Raw genomic sequence first — 17,235 nt, forward strand, 5'->3', positions numbered from 1 at the left:
GATTTTAATATATTTTCCTACCAGTGGACCTCAGTTGGAATCATCCTAATTCATTTGAGAAATTCTGATAACGCTGAATTTCAAAAGGCAAGGCCAAGAACAACTTCACCTTTGGAGACTCCTTAAGTCCATTTTGCATATTTAGCCCACTCCTCCCAGCTATCAGAGCTGAGTACCAAGCAAATCACCAAAGTTCATATCACTTCATCATCTATCAGGAATGGCTTACTAAACTTAAATTTGTATTATTAAGAAGGGTCTTTCAGGTGATTTGGGAACAAGGAAGGACTACCAAGGGACTTATTTTTTTTAACCAAGGGACTTTTTGACAATATCCAGACAGAAATAATCTGATACCTTCTTACTAAATAAGGTTAAAAAAAAGTTCTGCTTCACCCCACAGAGCCACATATGTGTAAAGTACCTAGCATGCCTCTGTTATTTATTAGGTGCTCAAAAAATGTTAGTTCTCTCCTTTCTCCATTCCCCCTCATCTTGACCACCCGTCTGCATCATTTAGGTGGGAACACATAGCTTTCTGTGAGAAAGAGTGTGGCATCTAGTGTTTTGAAGCTTCAGTTTAGTGGAACCATATATTCCTTGTCTGGTTTTGCCAACAAAACATGTGTCTGTGTGGTTAAGGCACACAGAGGAGGCCCAGGTCATTGCAGTCAGAGGCCAACCTCACGCTCTGTCTTCAGCTTTCAAGACAAGCTCTTTACTACATTTATAGCTGAATTCCCAGACCTCACTACAAGACCCAGGGTTGTGGCATCTCAAAGCTGACTCTATTCTTCAAAAGAAAGTGACAGCTCCCTTGAATTATTTTGGGTTCAGTAGTGAGTCACCACATGTTTCATGAGACAAATCAGGTGCTTAATACCATATTAGTCTTACAGGTGTTTAATTATTGGCTTTAGACACAAATTCTAATAGAAATAGAAAGAAGAAAAAGTGAGACTAATTCCAAAGCTCTCTTGAAATTATCCTTAGTCCCTGCTGACATTTCCTTAACTGGCCTTTTGTTTTAATGTCTTCAGCAGAAGAGTTTTGCTAATGCTCTGAGGTGTGGTTTTGGCTTAGCTGCCTTTGTTTTTTCCAGAGTTAGCTTTGCTCTCTGAAAAACATTGCATCCTGGCTTTTGCAAATCTCCACTGAGTTTGGAGAAATTATGCCTTGCCATCCAACCTCTTTCCTGGAACACAATGTGATTGCTGATGACATACCAGCTGTTCCACTTGACAATGTTTGCTTGTCGTCTCATTTCACTTGAATATTCACTGGTGAGTAAGAACAGAAGTGGAAAGCCTTACTTATCACAGTTTATTATATGTTTCATACCCATGGTAATTACTTTTATAATGCCACTCATGAATAAATTGATCAGATTAGGGTGAATCACCTGACTGGCCAACAGCTATTGGAATGATCCTCCATGTGTGACCTGGTGGAAGTATTACAAAATGTGGCAGGATAGACCTGCCCAGCATCGCAGCAGTTGTTCATTTGTAATGCTGCCTTAAGGAGATAAGAAGATGAGAGCAAATTTTTCCAGCAGCTCAGCCTGCCTTGCCAATAGTTCGGAGGAGGAGTTGCCAGTGGGGCTGGAGACCTATGGGAACCTGGAACTTGTTTTCACAGTGGTGTCAGCCGTGATGATCGGCTTGCTTATGTTCTCCTTGGGATGCTCTGTGGAGATCCAGAGGCTCTGGTCACACAGCAGGGGACCCTGGGGAATTGCTGTACGACTGCTCTGCCAATTTGGGCTCATGCCTCTTGCTGCCTATCTCCTGGTCATCAGCTTCTCTCTTAAGCCAGTCCAAGCTATGGTTATCCTCATCGTGGGGTGCTGCCCAGGGGGAACCACCTCGAACATTTTCACCTACTGGGTTGATGGAGATATGGATCTCAGGTAAGTTACACTAGGGAAGCTCAGCTGTCTTCCCCTGATAGCACTCTGTCTGGGGTGGGGGTGGGGATGGGGGGGACTGACACCTTCACGTTAAAAACTTTGCCAATCTAGGTAGAGATTCCAGTGAGAAACATGTTACAGAGACTTGTTCAGTCCTAGAAGGACTTTCCTTTTCTGAGCTTAGAATTTACTTTGCTGTGATTGTCCTCTGTTTTACTGGCAACCGCTTTTCTGAATAGAGGGGTTTGGTTAATATGCAATAATGAAGGCAGGTCTCCTTCCTCACCCAGTGGCCCTTCCTAGGCATGAACTCATTCTCATTCACACTGATGACTTTAGCAACAGTCCTGGTTGCACAGTCTCCCAGGGCAGAATCCCAGGAAGCTAAGGATACTTGTTGGTAGCTATTGTAGTAGTGGTGGTGGCAGTGGCATAACCAGAATGAGGGCCTCATGGCTCAAATCAGCAAGTGATGCCTGAACACCTACTTTATGAGATAAGTATTTTGGGGAACTGGATAAGGGAGCTTTAGTGGTATGTGATAGATGCATCCTGTTTTGAGCGGCCTATTGAGTTGACTTGGAGAGCAACATAAAGACTTATGACTAAAACTGTTCTTTCTTGTTGCTTTGCAGATGTTTAACATTCATTACTAGAATCTCCCTCCTTTCATTTAAGCCAGTGACCTTATTTCCAATTATGGTGTAGATAAATACGCCTGGGAAAGATTAAGCTTTATCATTCATTTACATTTTAATGAGATTGAGTTAATCACATGTATTTTGCAGTGCTTGTTTTGATGGGGAAAAAAGGGCATTTGAATAAAGAATAGAGGAGTCACAATTGGAGAAAATGACAGTGGTCTTTCTAGAATCTTTGCTTACTTCCAAAAAACCTCTTTCACATTTTGCCCAGGGAAAGAACTACTTACAAATTTTAATCTTTGTTTGATGTGTATGTCATTTGGTTGAGATTTATTATACAGTGAATGAATGAATCAGAGGTGCTGACTGTGCTGGGAGTTGATGTTACTGAGTCAGCTGCAGATATGGGTTTCTAGTTTCCTGCATGTGCTGCATGTTCAGCATATGGAACTTATTTCACCTATTAATTTTAATGAGTTCATGCCAAGCAGGCCAATAATTAATTTTCATATGGCATATGTTTTTAGTTACCCACTTATCAAAGATTTGAAATGAATCACTTGCATTGCTAATTTAAAAAACCTCCTTAATGTGCACTAATTCAAATTCAGTAAAGTTGACCATTAATATAATAATTAGGAAATGACAAATATTCTTTACACAAAGTCCACATAACAGTGATAAATTCCAGGGCCTGAAAGTTTTGGGAAAGAAGAAGGAAAGACATTTATTAAGTATCCTGATAGTCAGGAGGTTTATGCTTTCATGTATTTTCTTTCTCTCCTTTCTTGACTCTCAAAATAACCTTGTAAATGACCTTTTATTATTCTGAATTTTACAGCTGAGAAAATTGTGTGTCAGATCGGTTAAGTATGGTGCCAAATCCTACAAATGAGTATGGCAGAACTCAGATTTAAAGGCACATCTGTTTCTCATCAGTCAGCAATTTAGGGACTTTCTTCAATGCCATTTATTAACACAACTAGATCTTCTGAGTAGGAACATAAATCTTTAAACAGTGTTCTCAAACACTTCTGTTCTAGAAAAGAGAACATTTATTACCTACATCTCTTATTAGCCAAAATTATAATAAAAACACCAATTAATAGGAAGTCTATAAAAGATAAATCTCATTTTACTTCCCTTAATTAGCTTTTAACTTTGGTCAAATTATTTAACCTATATGCCTTATTAGTAAAACAGGGTTAAAATTACCTGTTCCTCACAAGGATGTATTTTAAGGGGGAAAGATATATGCAGGATGCCAGGCACAGAGTAGGTATGTAGTAAATATTAGCTACTTTCCCATTTTTCTTAAAATTTTGATTTTGAGTCTCACAAACAAAAACAAGCATAAAATTTAAATTCTAAGAAATGAAATTTTAAAATGGGGACTAAATATTAGATTTTCAAAAGCTTATAGATACAAGAGTAATATATCTTAATTCTCAGTAAAAATTGCAAATAGGAAATTCAGTACTATCGAGTGAAACAATATCCAAGTTCATTATGTTTTTCTGACTTAATTACCAGCAAAGAAAACTTTTAAGCAAAACTCAATAGACAGTCATTGACAAAAATTCTATTTTTCATACCAGAAAAAATCCAAGAGCATTTAGTAAAACGTCTTCATTTTACAAATGGGGAAATTTAGATTTAGCGCTCTTGAGATGAGCACTAAATCTAAGTGTGTTTCTCATGCCTTAACTCCGTGCTTCATTCAATCTACTTGCAGTTCTCCATGCATTCACACCAACCAAGGTGTTTCAGAATGAACATGTGTGAACCAGTTTCTGCATTCTGAGTATCTGATGCTGACACCAGTCATCCTCCCAGTCACCTGGGCTCATCATCTTAGCAGTCCTGCACCCCCACCCCCTGATTCCCTTCATGCTTCACTTTCTTTAGTTAGTTCTCTGGCTAGTATGTAGCCCACCCTCTTGATGTCACCCATAGCTATTGCTTCCTATCTGTCCACTGCCATCACCTCAGGTCAGACACCACAATTTCTTTCTTGGTCAATTGAAGTATCTTCACAATGTTCTCTTCTACCTTCAATCTCTGCTTCACGGTTTTGTAGTAAGTGGGTAAGGCAGGCTCTGGGGTCAGGTTGCCTGTCTTTATATCCTGACTTGGGACCTCTTTTCTGTAACTGCAAATCATAGTACTTCCTGTATGGTGTTGTGAGGTGAAAAGGAACATTAGTATATGTGTGAAGGCTTCTCAACACCTGCTAAACTGGGTAGAACCTAAGCTGGGTCTAACAAACTCCTGCAAGTTTATTTACCATTAAGCCCTTAAGTACAACTGGTCTTTAGTCAAAATGAGCTATTAACTGCTCTTTTTTTTTTTAATAGATTTTAGTTTTATTTATTTTGGCTGCGCTGGGTCTTAGTTGTGGCGTGGGATCTTTGTTACGGCATGTGTGTGGGATCTAGTTCCCTGACCAAGGATTGAACCCAGGCTCCCTGCATTGGGAGTGCAGAGTCTTACCCACTGGACCACCAGGTAAGTCCCTATTAACTGTTTTTAAACATACCCAGCACTTTTCCAACTTTCTTTTGCTCATTGTCCTCACAGCCTGCAATGACAACTGGCCTGATCTGTCTCCTCCAATCATCCTTCAATATAACTGTTCTGGAAAGCAGTTGGCCCACATGTATGAAGAGCCTTAAAATTATCCTGCCCATGGACTGAGCTCTGCTCATCTTTGCAGGGCTCTGTTACATGTCCAGGACTGGCTAAATGTAGACTGATCTCAGATGGCCTCAGCTGGGACAACTGGGCTCTCCTCCATGTGTTCTCTCATTCCCTGGCAGGCTAGCCTAGACCTAACCAAATGACAGTGTCTGGAAAGCTTATAAGGTCTCTTGAGGCCTGAGCTTGAAAGCATTTCATCATAACTTCCAGTACATTGCAGTGGCTAACGCAGATTGCAAGGCCAGCCGAGTTACAAGGACTGGAGAAGTAGATTCTGCCTCTCAATGGAATGAACTGCAAAGTCATAATGCAGAGGGCATGGAAAAGTGGGGGTAAAGGAACTGGGGACATTTTTTGCAATGTACTGTACTAAGGATGGACAGAATTCTTGCCTTGGACAGTAGGACATGAAAAGTGAGATCTGGCAGTACAGTGTCATAGTTAAGTGCACCAGAAAGTAGATCCATCACTTACTAACTGGGTCATCTCAGTAGGTTATGTAAATTCTCTATGCTTTAGTTTCCTCACTACTAAAATAGGGAGAAACATAAATGGGTTGTTGTAAGGATTGAATTAGTTAATATATATAAAGTGCTTAGAGTCTTACTGGTACAAAATTCTCTATGAGTTATTATTATAAGGGTCAGGCAAAAGAGCACTGTATCAGGGGTCTGTGTTTTAGTCTCTGCTCAAGGAGCCATGTGCCTTTGAGCAATTTACCTTTCTGGACCTGTGTTCTCATTTGTAAAATCATTGGGTTAGACTTTCTGAGGTCCCTTTTTCTTTTTCTTTTCTTTTCCATTATGGTTTATTACAGGATATTGAATATAGTTCCCTATGCCATACAGTAGGACCTTATTGTTTATCCATTCTACATATAATAGTTTGCATCTACTAATCCCAAACTCCCAATCCATCCTCCCCTGCCCACTTGCCCCTTGGCAATCACAAGTCTGTTCTCTATGTCTGTGAGTCCGTTTCTGTTTCGTAGATAAGTTCATTTGTGTCATATGAGGTCCTTTTTTATATTGTGATAAAATATACATAACATAGCATTTACCATTTTAACATTTTTAAATGTACAGTTCAGTGGCATTAAATACATTCACATTGCTGTACAATCATTACAACCATCCATCTCTAGAACTTTTTCATCTTTCCAAATTGAAACTCTGCATCCATTAAACAATAATTTCTCCTTCTCTTCAGGCCCTGGCAACAGCTATTCTACTTTCTATTTCTATGAATTTGACTGCTTTAGATATCTCATATTAGTGAAATCATAAAACACTTGCCCTTTTGTGTCTGGCTTATTTCACTTAGCATAATGTCTTCAAAGTGCACCTATATTGTAGATTGTGTCAGAATTTCCTTTCTTTTTAAGGCTGAATAATAATCCATTGTATGTATATAAGACATTTTGTTTATCCATTCATCCATTGATGGACACTTGGGTTGTTTCTACATTTTGGCTACTGTAAGTAATGCTGCCATGAATACGTCAGTTGGAGTCATTGCTATCAATTCTTTTGGGTATAAACCAGAAATGGATCTGAGGCTCTTTTAAGTATTTTGTGACAATAGGAAAAGAAAAGCAAATTATAAAATCTAAGCACCCCCCCTCCCACCCCAGTTTTTAGTGTTTCTTCTGAAACTATTCTACAGAGATGCCTCTCCTTTGTCCTATAGCACTAAATATGCAATGCTTTCTTGTCATCTATTGGAGGACACTGCAGTAGTTGGGCTACTTTCAGCCTCACTAGGTCTCTGAGCTCCTCCAGGGCTTGTTCCTCTGCATGCTTAGTGCTAGCCTGGTGGTGACAGGTGCTTGATAGACGAGAGTGAATGACTGAAGGAAATTTTCTGATTGCCTGTGTGTTACGAAAGCTTCTTTTGAAATGCAATCAGTTTATTGGCACAACTCAGGATAGCTTGCACTGTCCTTAGTTTGATAACTTTTTTTTTTTTTTTCTGGCCATTCTGTGTGGCTTGCAGGATCTCAGTTCCCCAACCAGGGATTAAACTCTGTACCCAACATTGAAAGCCTGGAATCCTAACACTAGGCCACCAGGGAACTCTAGTTTGATAACTTTTGATATGTGAGGTCTATTCATCCCTGAGGACATATTGGTGTCCTCTACAGCAGAGAAAGACCACTGGTAGTGGTAGAGCCTGAGGGATTCAGTGGCCAATTTTGACTTTTGAACTTTAAAGGAGCTCCTGATCCTCAGCAGAAACCCTGAAAATAGGACTTCAGATTCTTCAGGTCTGTCTGACAGGGCCTGGTGGAGAACTGAAGATCATCTTGTGAGACAGAACTTAGATTGAATCCATGTGACGTAGTGTGTTTCTATAATGCTATGCATCTTGTCTATAAAATGAAAATAATACTCACCCATAGGGTTGTCTTTTAGATGAAAAGAGAAAGTGTATGTAATGAGGTCTGATACTTAGCAGGTGGTACTCAATAAATGCTGGTTACTGTTCTTGAGATGGAGCAGACAGCAATAACATGTATATTTGGGGGTTGAAAACCTGGCCTTTAATTCTTCTGTAGGACCAAGTCTGTTGATCTGATCTTATAGCATATTCCATGTCCATCTGACTAGCTAGGTAATTTTAAAGATTTTTTTCAGTGGGGAAGCAAGTGTGTACTTTCGTAATTTTGAGTGTCAGAGTTCCTGAGTTTATTGGTTTCAAACTAAAATAACATGTGTATAATTTAAATCCCAACTGCAAAATGGTATACTCATCAATACTACATTTTGATATAATGCATATATGTATAATTTTCATGTTTTAAAGGAGGTTCAGGATTTCTACGTTTTTGCACACTTGCTGAATCTGTCTCATTATTCTCTGTAGTAGTTTGCAGATAGTTATGCCATTCTTCTAAGTGCAGGTGGAATCTTGTTATATTGAAGTTAGATTTTGCCAACAATTTTCCTATATGTGAACAGCCAAGAGACTCAGTTGACCACATCCTCTGTTTATGTTACATTGGAATTTCATGGCATTAAAACAAAAGGTGTGACTATCCAATGTACTCTGGCACATTCACTGTTAGCTTTTCCAGCTTTGTTGGTATTTATAACTGTCAGCAGAGCACCAGGGTCATCTGTTGCCTTCCTTGACCATTACTGTGAACGTTATGGGTAGTTGTATAAAGGATGGAAGTAGTAACCTGTGTAATCAAGGATATAGAATCAGTCTGATATAATCTTACACTTTGCTTCTCACAGTCATGAATCTTACCTTTCTGGTGTTTGAGCCAAAGCCATACAGGAGGAAAATGCTCTGCTAGTTCAACAGAAGTTCAAGATCAAAGTGACATAATATGGAATTCCTTTCAGGATGTGGTGATATGAAGAGCCAGGAATGTAGCACTATCATAGACTAGGAAGTTGGAGAAGCATTCCAAACACACTCTTCATAGATACAGAGGTTTGAGAGCTGTGGCAAGCTGCTTTTCTTCCTTCACCTGCTCTCTAGTTAGGAGGAGATAAGATAAGATAACATAATTTTAAATCTCATATGGAGTAAAATATTTGCAAGAACTGCTCAGAAAAGCTTGAAAAGAAAGACTTACGTGGAAGTGTCTGCTCTATCGTATACCAAAATACACTATGAAAACACCATAATTAAAAGTCTGGTATTTGCTTAGGAAAAAATGACATTTTGAACATACTTGAACATATATTTAATGTATAATGAAGCTGGAACTTCAGTTTAGTGGAAAAGTGTTTATCTGGAAAATTTAACACACTTGCCTCACAATATAGAAGACAATAGATCAGTTTCATACCTTACACAATATAAAATATAGATTTTAGATTGGTTAAAGATATAAATGTAAAATATAAACCTATGAAAATGTAAAAAGTGGTGGCAATATTTGAATAACCTCAGGAGAGGGGGGAATGTTTAACAAGACAAGGAACTCAGAAGCCAGGAAAAAAAAAATTGACAGATGGACAGATTTGACTAGCTCAGAGTTATTTACCATGACAAAAGTCATAAGCATAATAAAAATATAAAATAAGCTTGGCAAAAATATTTGTATTACATTTGATTACATGTACCCTAATTTTAAAGCAGCTCCTACAAGTTGAGAAAATAATCAGACAAGCAAGGCTGTTGAGAGGGGGTATACAAGAGGTAATAAACTTGACGGAAAGCACAACCTTGTAGAGAGTCAGGTGTATAACAAAAGAAGAGTGAGATGCAGTTTTCAGTGTTCTCATGAGAGTTAAAAGGGATTGATGGCCTCCAGTGTAGGCAAGATTGTGAAATGCAACAAACTTTTTTTGAAAGTAATCAGTAGTATCTATTAAAATAAAAACATAGACTTTTGACACAGTGATTCCACTTTGGAGAATCTATTCTACAGAAAGAAAAGAATTATTTAAAGTGAAATATATGTAAGAATGTTTATTATAACATTGTTTATAATGGAAGAAAACTCAAGTTTTTCATCATTAATGGAGTGATTAAAGAAATTACGGCATATTTATATTGTACTTGCAGTTCTTTAAAAAATATAAATTTGTTATATCTTTTGTCCTGAAAAATGCCTATGATATTAAGTGGAGAATAAAACAAAAGCAGCAAAGCTGCAGAGTAAGTTGTATCCTTTGATTTTTTTAAAAAGAAAGCAACAAAGAATAAACCTCTATTCCCTGAACAAGCAGCTATGAAACAGGATTGTTCAAATGAAAACAAAGAGGAAAAGAGATATATACAAATACTTGTGAATTACCTAAGTCTGGTTTTCTGAAGGGGGTCACCAATTAGTTAAATATTTGACAGTGCATCTTTGGGCTAGATTCCCAGATGGGCAATTGTTGGGCCAAAGAATTAACACATATGTAATTTTGCTAGATATTACAAAACTCCCTCCAGGGCTTGTGCCATTTTGCATTTTCACCAGCAATGACTGAGAGTACAGAAGGAGTATTTTCAATATCATTGAAGTATAATGGTTACTGTTTTGCTGGGAGTATAAACATTGTTCTGATAGAAAATGTCAAAGTTATCACAGACAGATTATTTTATAGTCAGGGTAATTAGATGGAAACATTGGTGATTCATATTATGAGGAAGAATGATGGATGACTTGCAGGCCTGATCAAGTGCTGGAGGACATTTGCTGTCTCTGGAAGAGACCTTAGTCTTACGAAGGATCTCCTTCCCCTCCTTGGTGGGCTGGGAGGTAGTGAGCCTCAGTCTCTCGGCCATTTGCACCATAAACACAGGTTGGGCATATACTATGTGCAAGGCAGTCTGTTGTGAGAACTTAAACAATGAATATTAAAACAATCCCAGACTCTTGAAGCCTAGTGTTGAAGGGAACAAACTCTTGCTTTACCACTGGGTTGTGTTGCATGATGTTCCCCGTGCCTTGCCTCATCTGTAGAGCAGCATTAATCGTATCTATAAACAGTTTGTATGTGCTTAAACAGATTGTGTAATTTTCTCAGTGATTTAAAGATAAAGTATTTTGTTGGCCTGAAGAATATCTCATTTCCATTTACCTTATTTCCCTTAATTTTACTGATTGATTTTGTTGCTGGTTTTATCAGATAGGGACAAAATCCTATAAGGAAGAAAATCAATTCCTGGTTGTCAGGGACTGGGGGAAGAAGGTTATGGGGAGGTACTGCTAATGGGGCGGAGCTTCTTTTTGGGGTGATAAAAAGATTCTGGAAATAGAATAGTAGTCACATATACTAAAAGATACTTTAAAATGAATGAATTTTATTGTCTATGAATTATATATCAATAAAGGAGAACCGTATAAGGAAAAATATGAATCTTATAGTGACCAGCAGAATGTTTAGGACGAGTAAATGCTCATAAAATATGAGTTAATTGATAGATGGCAAGAACTGCAAGAAACTTTTTTCTAGGCCACAAATACAGTCATCATTTGTTGAATAATAAAACAGGAGGGAGTTTCAAGTAACTTGCCCTACATAATCTCTAAGAAGTTGTACCCCAGAAGTTGTTTTTGTAAGGACTAAATTCTTCATTTCAAACTCTCCATCTTAAGCAACTACTTTAATTTTACTTTCAGCATCAGTATGACAACCTGTTCCACAGTGGCTGCCCTGAGAATGATGCCCCTCCACCTTTATCTCTACACCTTGTCCTGGAATCTTGAGCAGAATCTCACCATTTCATATCAAAACATAGGTCTGGGGCTTCCCTGGTGGCGCAGTGGTTGAGAGCCTGCCGATGCAGGGGACGCGGGTTCATGCCCCGGTCCGGGAAGATCCCACATGCCGCGGAGTGGCTGGGCCCATGAGCCATGGCTGCTGAGCCTGCGCGTCCGGAGCCTGTGCTCCGCAATGGGAGAGGCCACAACAGTGAGAGGCCCGTGTACAGCAAAAAAAAAAAAAAACATAGGTCTGTATTGGGCTTGTGACATGAAATAATAATAGTAATGGAGATGGTAATAATAATAGCTGTTGTTTACTATGTGTCTCATTTATACAGGGGTTTTAATATATTATCTAATTTAATTTTCCATATAACCCTACAATATAGATTCTATTACCAGTTCCATATCCTGCATTTTCAGAATTAGGGAGGTGAAGTAACTCGACCAAGGTTGTGCAGCTGGTAAGTGCAGACTAGAATTCTGACTCGTGAATCTGACTGCGAAGTCCAAGCTCTGAACCCCTGCAAGTATTCACTTTTGAAAACAAAGCCAGAAAACTTACTTATTAAAAAAACAAATAACCCTTATATAATTCCCTAGAAAGCAATTAGACTCATCATGACCCACAGGTTAACTGAATCACAGTGCCTCTAATGAGACCTTAGTTCCCTCAGCTCCACCTTTTACATCACCTGTGAGCCTTGACTTCTTTACTGATCAACATAATGATTCCTATTGAGTATTAAAAGCATATCCACATGTCACAATCACACCCATATCTCTTTCATTATCTCCTTAAACTCTGAGAGCTCTGTGAACTTACTAGGCTTGGAAGAAAAACTTGGTGAGATGATGTCTATTCTGGTTTGATCAGAGTCTTTGGAGAATTGGTAGAAACTATGATTCGTAAACTCCAAAGTGTCAATCTGGAGTCTCAAGTAATTACTTACAGAGCTTACAACCCATGGCCCATAGTTCAGAACCATGAATAGAGCCATGTCCTGATAACAGCTGAAGCCCATTAAATTTGTAAAGTTTGAGTTAAATCTTAATTTAGAAATCATGATTTTATGTGCAACTTTTTCTTATCACTAAGTTATTACCATATTCTGTTTTAATAATATACTCTAAAAGTCACTTGTAAACAATTAAAGCCCCAAATATGAACAACTCATATGACTTTGGAGCTAGTATTGCAAGTGAGCAGGTTTGGAAAGTGGCACTGGAAAATGTCAGTGTATGGATCCTATTGGCAAGTAGACTTCTGCTCTGTTGAGCCTGTCCTTATTCTCTTATGTTAATTAAAAGATGTATTTCTCTACCTGCCTTTGGGTTACCTGGCTACGCTTGGAAATATGAGAACTTGCTTTGGTTTCTGTAGCAAATGCCATCTTTGTCTTGTAATAGATATTCTTTACTTTGCGAAGCAAATCACCCATTGGCTTCAAATAGAGAAATAATAGCTATAGTTGTAGAGTGGTAACTCCATACATAGCAACCAGAGAATTTTGCAGATATAAAAGGGTCCTCCTTTTTTCTAATCCTTACATTTTCAGTTGTGTCTAAAATTCCATGTGATTGTTGAGGGATTCTGAGAGAAATGATAGACTGTGTGTGATGGCATTCAGTGGTATCATATACCCTTCAAAGATTGTCTTATAAAGATTCAAAAAATTTATTTTGGAGGTGGATGCAGAAATAAAATGCATCTTTAATTAAAGCTTTTATCTAATTGAAATAGACATAAGTTGTTGAGGACTGGGCAGTCAGGGTGAGAGGGGATACCATCTGACAGATTTTTCTTCTCTTCAGGAGTTACCCTTGTGTGCCTGACCATTCCTGTGGCCCTCGGTGTCTATGGGAATTATAGGTGGCCAAAACAATCCAAAATTATTCTTAAGGTAAGCAACTCCATGGGACAGTTAGCACATTTCAGAATCAGAGACTTGACAAATAGATGTAGGCAATGACCAGAACAAATGGGCCAATCAAATACAACCCCACACCTAGCACTGTTTTCTTTACATGTCCTGCATTTTTGGATCCAACCACCATATTTCCTCCACACTAAGCCTTGCTCCATTCCCATGGGACCCTACACTGAGGCTTATGACACCCTGCAAACCGTGGAACTCATGCTTTAGTGACAGAAAACCTTAGGCCTGCGTGTGGCCAGAGAGCACCAATTTGTTCACAAGGCTTCACACCGGTGCTCTCAAGTGAAGGCTGTCCAAGTCTGTATGAAATGGGACTCAGCGTTTAGGAGTGTGGCTGATTTCCTGGAACAGCAGAATGAAGGGATGTCTTTTGGAAGCATTCCTGGGGGAGCCTCTAAAGATGGAGTTTGTACACACGAGCAAGGGCTGCTGACCACATGAATAACTGTCAAAATGAAATCATCCAGAACACACTAAGGAGTCTGGCCCTGGAATGATGGGAGGTGGAACACCCTACCTCCTCTTAACTTCACAGGGTTGTCTTTTATGTGCTAAAGAAACAAGCCAATGTCCGTGTTAAATAGCTTTTAAAATTATGTGGCTTGGGCTTCCCTGGTGGCGCAGTGGTTGGGGGTCCGCCTGCCGATGCAGGGCACGCAGGTTCATACCCCGGTCCGGGAGGGTCCCATGTGCCGCGGAGCAGCTGCGCCCGTGGGCCATGGCCGCTGGGCCTGCGCGTATTATGTGGCTTGAGTGGAGGCATTCTCAACAATGGTGTCCATCTCCTATAGGGTTTGTCCATTTTTCCAGTTATGCATTGTTTTAGACGATACAGACTTTTATTACATACTTTCATGAAGATTACATGCTTTCATGAAGATTTAAAAAATGTTTTTATTTCTACATTTATAAAGAAAGACATTTGGAGCTAACTGGAGGTTCAGCAAATAAATCTCAGTTTATTTTAGTTTGGGATTTATGGTTTGGTTCAGTTTAAGCTCTTGATGTTTGGCTCTACCTGACAAAACATGCCACTCCATTTGCCTGCGCGAATAGATGATGCTTCCCCAGCTTGGCACAAGACTAAAAAACTCTCGCTATTCCTCCAGTGAGATGGAGAATGGGAAGAAGCGTTGACAAGCAGACAAATCAGTTGAGCACAGGCAGCTGGAGGAAGGCTTAGATGCTGTGGATTCGGATTGCTCATGGTGAGTTTACTGTTATTTCAGTAGGAGAAAATTTCCACTGTGTCAGCATGTGGTTATAATTTTGTTTACAAAACAAGAGGAGAGAGTATGATCATGGGAACCTCTTACTTTTCAAGTACTCTACCTTGCATTACTTTATAAAAAGGGCATCTAACAAAAAAATTATGATTTTGGTGTTTCCATATCCTCTACTAGGCCATCATTGTCAATGGAGAAATCAGATAAATTTTCTGTATGTCTGTAAAGAGTAAATGAAAACCATAGGCAAATTAAAAACCATTTGGCTATTCCATAGGCGCTGTGGCAGAAAATATTTAGTAATATGTATGAACAGTCTAGAGCACTTTAGTTAAAACTAGGACACTTTTATCATTATTTTGGGATGTCTTCATTTTCTATTCCTAGTCCTCTTTTAATTTTAGATCTGATTTATTTTCTGAATCAGTTGCTTTTGGTAAATTTTAAACTTTGATATCCCTTTCTTGGGAGAAAGTTAAAGGAGGATTTTTACAATCAGAGGCCTTTGTGTGTTCCAGCATCTTCCTGTTAGGCAGAGGCCCAGTCTTTCCCTATATCTGAGCAGTAAAAATGATCCCAGAACACATCTATGGTACATTGCGTTGTTTTTATTTTGTTTTGGTTCCTCATGACCATCTTCTTCCATACCCTGAATCACTTCAAATCAAGGTTGATGCTGAACTGGGTGCATAGTTTGTTGTTTACATGATGTGAATGGGAGCTTGCCAACATCCTGATTTTCTCCCAAATATTCTGGGTCTTGCTTCCTCGCTCTCTGGTTTAAAACTCAGAACTAGGAAAATTTTTGGTTGATTTTTGTTTGTTTGTTTCTGTTAACAAAAGTAAGAGACAGTCTTCATTTGGGAGAAGATATCAGTATATTCAGTACTATCTCATTTTCCATTAATATTAGCTCAGGTTTTCTAATGAAGAATGGGTAAATTTCATTTGAAGGAGAGAAGAACAGGGAACAAAGCAGTAAGAAATTGTTGGTGTTTGAAGGAGTGGTGGGAAGAGAGTGGAGGATGGTCAGGCAGGGCAGATCTCAAACAACAGCTTACGAGCACAGGGCCTGTGAGGTTGTGTAAGAGGTGTTGGATGCTTATTATCAGATTTTTCACTTATTTCACAAATTTGTCCTATCCACGAAAAATGCCACTACCCAATCCTTCTGGCAAAATCCTCCCCTTGAAAGGAATACATTCTGATCATAAAATAAGAAGACTTAGATTTGTGCAAGTCACTTGACCATTTTGGACCTCAGTGTGGTATTGACATGAAGATATATAGAGAGACTGATGGAAAAGAATTGAGATTCTGGGGGCTTCCCTGGTGGTGCAGTTGTTGAGAGTCCGCCTGCCGATGCAGGGGACACGGGTTCGTGCCCCAGTCTGCGAAGATCCCACATGCAGCAGAGAGGCTGGGCCTGTGAGCCATGGTCGCTGGGACTGCGCCAGAGCCTGTGCTCTGCAATGGGAGAGGCCACAGCAGTGAGAGGCCCGCGTACTGCAAAGGAAAAAAAAAAAAAAGAATTGAGACTCTGGAAATAGAGCAAAATATATTTATGGACTATTGATTGTCATCAAATGTGCCAAGAAGTCAATGGAGAAATAATAATATATTATAATAATAGTAATTTTAATATAGTAATTAATACTTTGGATAAGGTTCAGGCACCTGTACTCTTCTAGGAAAATAAGTTTCACTATATTTTGTTTCATGCCTCTCAATTTATTTCAACCATTTTTTCTTACTATAAATACAACATATGTTCACTGTAGAAATTTTTTAAAATTAGAAAATTCTGAAGAAAAAAAATTATCTGATATTTGACACAACTCTGTGAGAGTTGCACAACTCTAAATATACTAAAACCACTAGGTTGTGTACTTTAAAAGTGGAGAATTTTATGTTTATCTCAATAAAGCTGTTGTATAAAAAACTATTTTAAAGTATCAAAACTGCTCTTCACTGATTTAGGGAGATTTTCATTGTTATATAAATGTGTGAAACTAGATTCAGCAGAGTTCTTTCATAATTACTCTGCATATACAAAAAAACTGCAGCCTGTGATCATTTCAAAATCTTTTTATATTCAGATACTGAGCCTTCATAAGGGTTGACTACCTCAGATTTGCTGCACTCATTGTGGATCACAACTTCTAGATAAGAAGTTTACAGCTATTGTGTCGAAGTGAAATTTGAAAGTAGCTCTACTGGATTCCTATCAGAAATCCTGCAGAAAGTCAGACATCTTGGCTCTGATCTGCTATAAAAGATGTAAATTTAAGTGACCTTAATTACCCTGTCCTGTGCTCCATCCCTAAGGAATACTCTGTAGTGGGCGGTGGCTTTATTAGACTTCCTGGACCATGCTACTCTCAAAAGAACTGATGTGTTCAGATAATCTGTGTAGGGCTGTGATTCATAATTTAAACTTTGAGTTGTCTCCTGAGGTAACCACAAACTAAATTCAACCAAACTTGAGTCCACCAAGTGGGAAAAGGGGTGGGGGAGGAAATAATCTTATTTCTTTTAGCAATTTTTTAATTTGGTAGTGCTTTTCTGTGTTCCATGTTAAGGCTTTTTTTTTTCTTTGACTTGGAATAGTTTTTGGCAGAGCATATTGCTTGGTTAAGTAACATGAAATATG

The 17,235-nt window shown here is 38.7% G+C and overlaps 1 protein-coding gene across 1 annotated transcript; it reads left to right on the forward strand.

Annotated features, from left to right (window-relative positions):
* The first annotated feature begins 1,504 nt into the window (after nt 1-1,504).
* On the forward strand, nt 1,505-13,389 carry LOC132419242 (sodium-dependent organic anion transporter-like). Its single transcript, XM_060003233.1, has 3 exons — nt 1,505-1,912; nt 11,333-11,451; nt 13,232-13,389. The coding sequence occupies exons 1-3, from the start codon at nt 1,536-1,538 to the stop codon at nt 13,387-13,389; spliced, it is 654 nt and encodes a 217-aa protein (XP_059859216.1). The 5' UTR covers nt 1,505-1,535.
* Nucleotides 13,390-17,235: the final 3,846 nt, after the last annotated feature.

Source organism: Delphinus delphis, chromosome Y (assembly GCF_949987515.2).
Source record: "Delphinus delphis chromosome Y, mDelDel1.2, whole genome shotgun sequence".
NCBI classification, from domain to species: Eukaryota; Metazoa; Chordata; class Mammalia; order Artiodactyla; family Delphinidae; genus Delphinus; species Delphinus delphis.

Coding starts and splice junctions, on each gene's coding strand:
- LOC132419242 (XM_060003233.1), top strand. CDS start 1,536: ATGAGAGCAAATTTTTCCAGCAGCTCAGCCTGCCTTGCCAATAGTTCG. Junction 1,913..11,332: donor GATGGAGATATGGATCTCAG/GTAAGTTACACT, acceptor TTTTACTTTCAG/CATCAGTATGACAACCTGTT. Junction 11,452..13,231: donor CATTTCATATCAAAACATAG/GTCTGGGGCTTC, acceptor TCTTCTCTTCAG/GAGTTACCCTTGTGTGCCTG.